This window comes from Triticum aestivum, chromosome 3A (assembly GCF_018294505.1).
Source record: "Triticum aestivum cultivar Chinese Spring chromosome 3A, IWGSC CS RefSeq v2.1, whole genome shotgun sequence".
Lineage (NCBI taxonomy): Eukaryota > Viridiplantae > Streptophyta > Magnoliopsida > Poales > Poaceae > Triticum > Triticum aestivum.
The window spans coordinates 109,501,233-109,512,248 of record NC_057800.1 but is presented as its reverse complement, the minus strand read 5'-3'; the positions used below and the strand labels follow the sequence as shown (position 1 = coordinate 109,512,248).

At 43.3% G+C, this 11,016-nt stretch overlaps 1 protein-coding gene across 2 annotated transcripts; it reads right to left on the bottom strand.

Moving 5' to 3' along the window:
• Positions 1-2,446: 2,446 nt before the first annotated feature.
• LOC123060563 (A-kinase anchor protein 9) lies at positions 2,447-10,203 on the bottom strand. Of its 2 annotated transcripts, XM_044483328.1 has the most exons (18): positions 9,902-10,203; positions 9,245-9,454; positions 9,041-9,136; positions 8,830-8,882; positions 8,196-8,292; positions 7,379-7,452; positions 6,954-7,071; positions 6,419-6,529; positions 5,811-5,887; positions 5,465-5,531; positions 4,749-4,814; positions 4,374-4,481; positions 4,127-4,257; positions 3,923-3,989; positions 3,735-3,802; positions 3,527-3,620; positions 3,247-3,317; positions 2,447-3,136 (listed from the first exon to the last, which is right to left on the bottom strand). In XM_044483328.1, exons 1-18 carry the CDS (start codon positions 10,052-10,054, stop codon positions 2,770-2,772), a joined length of 2,028 nt encoding a protein of 675 aa, XP_044339263.1. In that variant the 5' UTR covers positions 10,055-10,203; the 3' UTR covers positions 2,447-2,769. The 2 variants fall into 2 exon arrangements, with proteins under 2 accessions (XP_044339263.1, XP_044339264.1); XM_044483329.1 differs by lacking the exon at positions 9,902-10,203 and having other exon boundaries at positions 9,316-9,440.
• Positions 10,204-11,016: the final 813 nt, after the last annotated feature.

The following is an 11,016-nucleotide window of genomic DNA, read 5'->3' as shown; positions in this document are numbered from 1 at the left end:
TTCCTTTACATTTCAAGTCCATTTTTTAAAAACAAATCAGGTTTCAAAATTTGTCCAAAAACTGGAAAATAAAATGTTCATAGTTTTAAAATATTTTCAATTTTGTAAAAATTGTTGTGCTTTCAAAAATTGTTCATAAATTCACATAATGTTCGCATTTTCAAAAAATTGTTTGGGCATTTCAAAAATTGTTCTCATTTTCCAAAAATTGTTTGGAATGTTTTTGTTCATTTTTGGAACGTTTCAAATAATGACCGGGATTTAAAAAATGTTCATGTTTTCAAAAATTGTTCTTGTTTTCAAAATTTTGTTCACCTATTCGAAAAAAGTTCACTTTTCAAATTTGTTTGGAATTTTTAAAATTGTTCTACGTTCTAACTTTGGTCTAAAAATAAAAAAATATGTTCATGATTTTGAAAATTGTTCCCATTTTGAATTTTTTTCACAAATTCGGAAAATGTTCATATTTACGAAAAAATGTTTGGAATTTTCAAATGTGTTCGCCATTTTCATAAATTGTTCGTAAGTTCAGAAAATAACGTAAAATTTGGAATATTTTGTTAGGGATTATTTCAAAAAGTGTTAAGTCTTCTAGCGCTATTAGTTTTTAAAACCTGGCAATGCATATATGTCACCATATTTGTTCTCGCGTAGTGGTACCAGCTAGTGTGCGCGAGTAGGCAGTCGTGAGTTTGAATCCCAGCTATGTTGTAATAACTTTTTGCGATTTTTCACCATCGCATTCAGAGCACACTGCAATGGGCCGGCCCAGTCGGGCGCACCCCTGTGCGATGGAGCACGTATCTGCCGCAGAATGCGGCACATAGGACCTCCAGGGGAAGAGGGGATTGTGGTGGCGGGGCAATAGAGTTTCATCCCATATAGCGACCGCGGACCCGTAGATATACTGTTGGAAGTTTCTGGACCACTGTAACATTTTACGGGCCGGGGCGATTATACAGAGTCTAATCCAAAAAAAAACAGGTCAAATACGTATAGTCATCGAAATTATATGGGTCGGGCGCTTTTACGGTGTCTGCTAGAGATGCTCTAAGGCCGGCGTCAACTTCTCCTGGGCTTTGGGCTCGTGCATCTTCTTGTCTTGACCTTGAAAAAAAAATCGTGCCCACCCCTACCTGCTCCAATCCTTCGTTCGCCGCCGCCTCCCAGTCCGGCGACACCACGCTCGATCCGAATTATGACTACGGCGATGAGTCGGGCCCGAGCATTTCTGTATCTGGTGGTCGAGAGATGCAGGCACCCGTTGCAGTCTCTCTACACGGTGCACCGCATACCGCCGTGGTCCCTCTTCTTCTCCGACAAGGACGGCCGGCGACGAGCGCAGGCGGCCGAGGAGGCCGCGTCGGAGATCAGGGAGGGCCGCCTGCCTCCCCCGATCGTGACATTGTACCCGTCGGCCGGCGACCTTCCCATGAACTTCGTGCTCTTCGGCCGCGGCAGGGACAAGATCGCCGCCACGGACCACCTCGGCCGCGCGCTCCTCTACGACGACGCGCTGCGCGCCGTCTCCGCGCTGCCGAGCGCGGAGGGCCCGAAGCACGCCCCCGTGTCGGTCTCCGTCGGTGACGACGCGTTCTTCTTCAGCAGCCCGCCCGACGACGCGCACGAGCGGCCCGTCGTGGAGGCGCTCGCCGACGACACCTACTGGTCGCGCAGGTCGGAGATGCACTGGCGGTACGTCCCGCCGCCGCCCTACGCGACGCAGCGGCCCGAGGAGGGCCGCGAGGCCGGCGCGTACGACGGCGCCGTCGACGCCTACACGGTGGTCGGCGAGACGCAGCTCTGGGTCTCCGCGAGGGGCCACGGCACCTACTCCCTGAACACCAAGAAGATCTCCTATGGCATCAAGGGCAACGAGGTCCGCCATGGCGAGTGGAGCAAGGTCGGCGACTGGGCCATGCCGTTCCACGGGCGCGCCTTCTTCGCCCCGGAGCGCAGGCTCTGGTTCGGCTTCTCGGAGAGGGACCAGAGCGTCCTCTGCGCGGCGGACCTGCGGCAAGCAGGCGCGGCGGCCGGACAACCGCCGGTGGTGAGCCACGAGTGGGAGGGTTTTACCGTGCCCTGCCAGGCGGCGGTACGGTCGTTCCTCCTGCACTTAGGCACCGGCGACGGCCGGTTCTGCGTCGCCAAATTCTCGCACAACGCGAGTGGTTGCGGTGTGGCCATGCTCACCGGCGTGGAGGTCGCGCGCTGCGTCGACGGCGTAGCCCTGTGCCTCGTCAAGCATAAGACGTACAGCTACGGAGGATTATTAGGAGATGATGACAAACCCGTCTGCCTACTCTAATGGAAAAATAATAATGATCATGATATATTCCTCTTTTTAATAATTATAATGATAATGATAACGGAGTATCAAAGTTAGCATGTGTTGCCATTTTGTGTTGTTGTAAAGTGGAAATGCAAAGGCAGTACAATTTGTAAGTTGGTTTTCAAGTGGTAATCCCATGCTGAGAAATACGAAAAGCATATACATGGAATTTTTTACAAATGTCAAGGAGTATGTTTCACTGTTTCTGTATGCATACATGTCCATGACAAGAACAAACAAATAAGAAATTACTTGTCAAGGCCTCAACGGTAGTCTTACATATTTGCATCTCTCATAAGGACAGAGCAATGCACCCGCAAAAAAAAGGACAGCAATGGACACAATAAAACAACACTATGTACATTCGGGTGTTCGGGGTCGTGCAGTGCCCAGAGGCGCGCAACATGGTATGCACTTCACGGTGTAGATGCATGTGTTCATTTCGTATTGCTCGATTTGGATATGTCGGCTCGCAGCTCCTCTTCGAGCTCGTCGAACTCCCACCCGCTTATATCTTCAGGGGAGTACCTGTTGGATTTACCAAATTCTAACTCCAACTCCGCGAGCTCCGAACCAAGGTCCAGTGTTTGCTCGGATTTCACTGGAGATTTTGGAGAGCCCATGGGCGCAGCTTTAGGCGTAGAGGGTGCCTGAACAGGCGAAGAGCTCGACTCGATTCGCTCCTTTGTTGGCACCTTTGCTCTGCGGATTTCGATTTCTAGTGTCGGCCTTTCTATAGACTCGAATGCCTCTCTCAGTTTCTCTATCTCCGAAAATAAGCTCCTGACCTCTGGATCATCTCTCCTGAAAAGAAAAGAAAATGGAACATGTCCAGTTGCAGGGATCAAAACCGATTTCCCACCAAAGAAATTGTAAGGACAAGAAAGAAAATACTATGGGAAGTACGGCCGTACCTAGAACTGTACCCTTGTTCGGAATAAAATAGCTTCTTCATGTGATCAGTGATGCTGAAGGCAATTACGATCTGAAAACATTGCAACATTAACAGCCACCCAAAGTACTTATTTTCTAACCATATATCTGTTCATGTGGTTTCCTCTGCACAACCAACTATTTGGGGGGAAAACATGGGTACATACATAGGATTGGAGAGGTTGATGGGGATAAACAGAATTAACTAGCAGTTCGATTATGAAAACAGGTAAGCATCACAATTGGGTACTCGGTACGAACCTTCTTTTCAGTTTCCAAATATTCCTCCTCAAGGGCTTTCTGTGGGCTTGTCTTTTCTGACACCTCCTCGTCTTCAAGTTCCGTTGAGTCATCCCTACAATATTTGGCCCAAATCATATAACGGCAAACTCATTAGGACCTTTGTTGTGTCAGACAGGAGGGTCCAGGAATATGTGGAAGACTTTAGTGAAAAAAACAATTGAATAACCTTGAATTTAAGAATGCCAAATTATCCACGTATGTGTGGATCCGCTCAATCGATGGGCTTAGAACTTCCTGCTCAAGACAAAAGATGCATAAAAAACAGTGATAAAAATATACACCCTAATGGTACAGTGTGTTCTCTAGGAATGGAACAATGGCTTTAAACAGTTTATTTTATACCCAACCAAGTACCTTGAATGTAGAAAGGTGATATTTCGTCAACTTCATAAAATTGCTTGTGCATCTCTCTAGCTCAGCACTGTGACCATAAAACCAAAAATAAAGCTTAATTGATTTAAAAGAATGTAGAACCATTTTTAATTATAGCTTTACAGGGGGGGAAGTAGGATAAAATGGTTGCAATCAAAGGTCGGTATAGCCATAATCACTACATACTTGGTTTTCTGTTCAATCTGTTCATCGTATGACGACTGGAGCTGCCAAGTATCCTCGAGGAAATTGATCCAAGTCTTGACTACACCAGCCTCCACATTACATGAGGCAATAGTTTTTGAAAGTTCATTCTCCTAATTCAAAACAAAATATGAAGCTGATCAAATACTTTAACCCAAAAAGCAAACGTCAATCTCGTGAATATTACTGGAAGAGTACTAAAACTGGGCAATCAAAAAAGTGGACGCACCTTCGCTTTTAAACTAAAGATCATCTGATTGTTTGCTTCATCAAACTGATCCCTCTCTTCCCTTGTTAGCTTGAGCCGCCCAACAGCAGCATTCAGTGAAATGTTGACCTGTTGGACAAAAAGAGGAAGGACCTCAAAATATGATAGTTTTGGAAACTCATATATACGATTAGTTTTAGCACAACAATAAATATCACTGGTAACTCAACACCTCCGATAATCCTGCATCAGAGAGGCCTTGGGTTAAGGCTACTAATGATAGAACTCATTAGTCTGCCGGACGGAAACATTTGTGTCCATGTCAAACCTATGCCTAGAAGTAGCCAACACGAAAATAATAATATAGGAAGGTCTTATTAAGGAAAACGCAGGTACCTTCTTCAGCTGAGCCTCAAGTTCATCCCTTTGCTTCTCCAATTCAGAAATCTCAGCAGTCAACTCCTATATAAGTGACACATTAAAAGGTAAGGAACATCAGCAGAAAATACAACAAAGCAATATTCATCCAAGCATTTATTTTAATGTATGTGTGACATGTGAATTTGCATGCAAAGTACTTATGATCCAGAAATATAGGTAGACATCCTATAATAGCCTTGTAAACAAAGCTTGGGCTCCACAAGCTGCTCGAGCTCAGCTAGAACTAGCCTCAAGTTAAGTTTGGTTCAAGCTCAAAGTGACCTGAGCTCAACCTCATCTCAGTTAGCTGGAGCTGATCTCACAAAATTGTCTTCACTTTTTATATGCATGACCTTACTGATCTTTTTCGAGCTCAGCTAAACCTCATATCAGTTTGCTCGAGCTGAGCTCGAGCCTAACTCTAGTCTCAAACCACATCGTGGCTGGCTCGAGCTTGACTCGCTGGCAACCCTACATCCCATGAACACTGTGCGCACGCATAATGGTTACTTATAGCAGGTGTTAGATGCAGTTTTCATGAAACAAGACACGTGTCCAAAGGTGCACGGCCAAAACCAGCTGCTAAATGAAAATCACTATGAGAGACCTATGTTCCAAAATATGATTTCTTATAGTACAAAGAGTACAAACATTTCTACTGCCACCGTATGGGCTAGGAATAGGATTCTTACTTTTTCAACTGCACTCACTTCATTCTCCTTTTTGGCACGAAAGTTAAGAGCCTCCTCTTTCTGGCGTCTGCAGTATGCACAATAAAATTTGAAAGGTCACCTCGAAGTTCTTGTCCAACCAATGGATTTGTTAAAAAAATAATACACCAGCAAAATACAGAAAAAGAATGCAACCACGATAAGGAGCAACATGAAAGATACTTAATGGTCTACCAAGTTATTGAATTCACCAAAAAAAATCAAAGGGATCATCGATGAAGAAAAATGAACTCGTAAAGGTAGATGATATAAAGTAAATCAAATGGCATCAAAAGATTCATAGAGACGAATTGTATGGAAGCTCCACCTGTGATCCAAAATACGCTTCTCTGCCTTGGAGGATGAATTGGCAAGGGAGGATGCTAAGACCTTTAATTTGTCAACCTGCAAAATTTACCACAATGTATTTGTTATTGCAATCCATGCCTTTTTCACCAAGTGAGTGTCTATCAAGTCAATATCAGAAGTCTAAACTGAACAAAAAGGTACATGGAAGCTGACTCCACCATGGTCTCAAGCACAATGGTGACTGGTCACTTGCACACACAAAATATGCGTGAAACCTTAGCCCAAAAAATCAACTTCTACGGCCATCGCGTTCAAGTGCTCAACAAGAGTACTAGTGCATAGGATACAACTATTCAATGGGATATTTAAGGAACACATGAAAACATATCCCATTACTCACCAGTTCAATTCTTTCAGTGACAAAGTCTACAAATTAAGTTCCAGGAACAAAAAAGAAGTAGAAGTATGTATGCATAAAATCTGCAGCGCATGGCACTAAAAGATATTCCTATTAGTGATCTATAAAGTATTATGTGAAAGGTAACATTCAGTCATTTTGCAAGAAGTTTTAAATATGAAAATTTCAAGGTTAAAAATGATATGCATAAAGATCACATGAATACATGCCTTCTGGAAATGAACCTCTGGGGAATCCCCAGCGTTAATTGATCTTTTCTTCAGTAGAAGGTCTTCCATTCTAGAGCAGAACCTCACTTCAGTGAGTGCTTCTTTAAAAGACTGGTCAAAGTGGAGAATTCAGTTAGCACCTTAAAAGAAATGTGAAACAGAAAAATAGAAGTAATAGAAGATGTAACATTATAAAACATATCAACATGTGATACTGAACTATTGTTTAGATGAGAACTATTGCCTATTGGTGCAGTGAACAAATTTAACATAATCAGTGAGATCAAGGTTGGTGCTTCTGTTCTCTATAATCAATTAGTCAGTTGCATATGTTTTCAGGGACAATCTATCTGCCAGGTCAACTTCCCTGACAAGCATGTGCTCATAGGTGGGATGAAATAAGAAATTCTAAAGATATAGTTGAAGATCTCAGGCTAAACACATATGTAGTCTGACAAGTGGCGACTAAGCTAAATCAAGAAAACTTCTGTGAATATGTAAGTACTAAATTATAATACGTTGACAGAGGTAACACCTCAACGACTGCAACAGCAGTATCTTCTGAAGCTTTTTCAGGATCTTCAGTTGATTGAACTCGCAATGCCTCCTTCTCATCTAGTTTCTTCCACAATTCTAAGGCTTCAGCATCTATCCTGAAGTAAAATTAACATATTATAGTAACAACAAACGAAACTAAAACAATTTCTGAATTTTAGAGGCAAAAGAACCATGGTATCTCTTTTGGGCGCCCCAGATGTTGCAGGCGAAAAACTTTGGAAAAGGAGGGTTCAGGTATATGATTCAAATATTGAGAGTTTAATTGACATTTATGGACCAATTACAACAAAAATGCATGAGATAAGTATAACATCTAATCTCATTACAATACATCATATACCAGATCGTGTAGACGACCAGTAAGAAAACCAGACTTTGACAGCTAGTTACATAAATGCTCACCTCACAATGTCAACACTCCTCTTTAGTCCTGAAATAGCACTCTGGGTAAACTGAAGCAGCTCTTCACGTTTCACCTAAATGTGTATAGGAATTTAGTATGATAGACATGAAGTCAATTTCTCAAAAAGTTCACCACTTATGCACACACTTAAACTTTTTCCTAATGGAAAGACATTAAAAATGGGTAATACTGAACAATCTTATGCTCTCTCTCCATAAAAGGCAATAGCCATAGTCCAGCGACAGTGGAGCAGAAATGCATCATCACATTCATCGCTCTAGTTCTTCAAGCAATAAATCTGCAGACCCTTAAAGTACCAGAGTATAGCTATGTTCACAGCCTCACAGTCACACGTATTCATCGCTCTATGGTTATTGGTTTCTTCTCATGGTTACTTATTAGAAACCTAAAAAATCTCCTCGAATAACATCATTTTTTTCCCTTATATGAAAGAAAAAAGGGCAACAAGAAATCATGTGCGGTGTAAACACAAATCATCCAGAATTTGGATAAGGTGAATAAAAATAGATAAAGTAGTGCTTGCAAGAAAAGGAAGCAAGCTATGATAAATAATTCCACTATGTCATCAGTAAGCAAAAATATTGAGAATAAAATAGAGAAAGAAACTCAAGTGGGAACGGAGAAATTTAGACATATATGTGAATAAAAAGTTGTAGACTATGAGTTAGGCAGATATATAACACCCACTTTGTAATATATTTACGAATTATCTGTAAAATTTATTATATTGCAATTTTAGCCTTTTGCCAATTTAGTAAGCATGCCATAAGAGTATAGAACATCCAACAAACGTACCAGGACTTCATCGTGGTAAATTGAGAATGATTTTGCCAAGTCTTGTATGCTGCTTATAATTGCATTATTGATTTCTTTCCCTCCTGTAAGACATAGGCTAAAGGAAATGACAAATAGTTAAATGGAAAGGTTGTTGAGATTGAAAAGAACATTCAGTAATACAAGGAACAGTAAACATAATCTTGCAAGGCCTACAACTGATGAGGTTGTTCAGCAATATGTGGGTTATCTTAACTGTATGTTTAGGAGAAATATATCATCAAAACCACAAAACAGCGTAAGAATATGGTCTCGAAAATAAACATACAAGAATCTTATCCACACATTAAATAACCAAATCAACTGTAACACTAATGGATAAGAACAAGCCTTAAAAAATTTAAGTAGTAATTTATTCAGGTGTTTCAGAAGATCATGTTCATTCAGGTCAAGAAACAACTAGCATAATCTACAGAATGTTAATGATTTTTCGTGTACAACCATATTTAAGTAATAAGTACCAATATATTCCTAGTATGCCAACTAAAGGAGAAAAGGAAATGTGGTTCTACAGATTGTTAAAGCCCATCGGATCAACCTATCCAAAAATTAGCAACACCAAACTGTATTACTACTATTTACACAATAAACTCACCCGAAAATTTCCAAAAGCAGGGAGACCTCTTCTTCCTTGGGAGCTTCAAGAACCTGCGCGTAAAAAGTACTCAAATGTGTTTAGTTTGATAGCTTCTATCAGTGGTAAGAATGAACAATAGCATTGTGTGACAGGGAATTCAAGCTGGTTAGACAAAGTAGATGTTATCTAGAGTCTTGACAGTCAGGGTATCATGGCTGAACCAACTCACCATGGACAATGTAATACCCTCAAGTGCTTGGCTATAGAGGAATACATCTCGGAAGTTCATAGGAGCTCCTCCAATGTCAGCGTCATAAAACAAAACCTGTGCACAAGAGTCGATATCAAAACACATGAAACCAAGGAAGCAAAGCAAAAATAGCGCATGGCCACAAACGGACACACAAAGGCAATGTGATGCGTAGATGCATACTCTTGCTAATGGTGTTTTCAAGCTGTTTGGGTCAATAGAAGAGACATTCTGTGAGACACTCCCATCCAAACCTCCGAACGCAGCCTCGATCTCTTGAAGTGACCTGAGCCAGCGCGTTAGCACCTGAACTCTCTGATCCCCGCGCGATGAGACTGCCGCCTCTTCCAAGCGCTTCACTGTCTTCTTGACACTTTTGTAGTTCTGGGTGATCTGCAGATCACATTAAACACTTGGTTAACTTGCCGCAAATCATCATCAGGATTCAGGGATAGGGCATTTGACATTTGATATCTTTGAGTGCAGTACAGACACACTGAATCCAGCGTCAAACAGTCGAGCCTAAAATCCCAAATACTCAAAACATTAAAAAAAAATCCCCACTGTGTGGCAACCCTTCCCAGTCTTGGAACATAGTACGAACTTGCCATAACATGTGGGGCATGAAATCGTCCAATTGCTGAGAGATCTCCTCAATTCGTACAGATTAAATTAGAATCAGCATAGCTAGAATGCTGTTTAAATTGGCTTAGTCTGCACAAAATCTCGGTTTGACTAATTTCTCGGTTCGCACGTCCCCAACAGCATCAATTTCGACGAAACCGAAGGGGTTTCGGGAGTGGCGGGGAATAGAGGGGCGGAAAGCGGAGGGGCGCTCACCATGCGATCATTGAGGATTTTGGTGCCCTCGGCGACGGCCTGGCCGGCGTGGTGGGCGACGGCATCGGCGTAGCCCAGCACGGCGCGAGTGACGCCGCTGCGGCCGCCCGCCTCGACGGCCTTGCTCACCGCGCTCCGCAGCCACGAGGACATCGCGGGATCAGGACGGCGGCGGCGGCTCTGCTGGAGGGAGTAGGTGTAGGTGGGTGGGGTGAGGGGGTTGGGCGCTCGCGGTCGCGGCGCTCTCTGCTCCGCTCTTCCCTTGTCTTGTCTTCAGGTTGGGGCTTCAGTTCAGAGTTCAACCGTAGAGAGGAGCAGGGGGGTTTCGTGCTGGTGTGTGCTTTTCGGTTTCTGACGATTTTATTATTTTCTCACAACAATATTTTTTATGTTTATGTATTTTATTTTTGTAGCGACTATTATAAATCGACTGTTTTTTCATGTAAGTCACTTTTTATATTTTTTCGCGTAAGTCACTTTTTATTTTACTAGCAAAAGAGCCCGTGCGTTGCAACGGGAGAAAAAACACAACACACACTCTTAACCGAACAACCATCTCTCATGACCACAATAGGTCCATCTCCTTTATTTTAGCGACGCATCATATTTGTGTTGCCGCTTATCCTTCTTCTCACCCTCGCCGGTGGTGGCCTTAGTGTTCACACAAACTAAAACGTGTTAGATTGTGGTTAATCCTAAGACGTCTCTCTCTTCCTCTCTCCTCCCTCTCCCTCTCTCTCTCGTTTTCTCTCACACTCATGATGAGAAATCTGTTGTTTTCCCCTGCGACGTATTCAGAGGTATGCATGTGTAGTTCTCGATGTTTTCTTTTCCCTATATGATTATAGTGGGTGTTGGTGTGCAGCTTGCTAATATTAATCTTTCATTAAAATAATCAGACGTGAAAACTGCAGAGAAGGGGAGGCCCCCGCGTCGTCCTCCCCAGGGCGACTCGGGCGGCGGCGCATCTCGCCACCACAGCGGCCGCCCCCCCCCCTACTTCCCCCCTCCTCGCCGCCGCCCGTTAGCCTCCGCCGGGCAAAGCCCCGCGCGGATCCGACGGCGGCGGGGCTCTGGCGCGCCGGAGCGGCCCGGCAGCGAGCGGGGACTCGTGC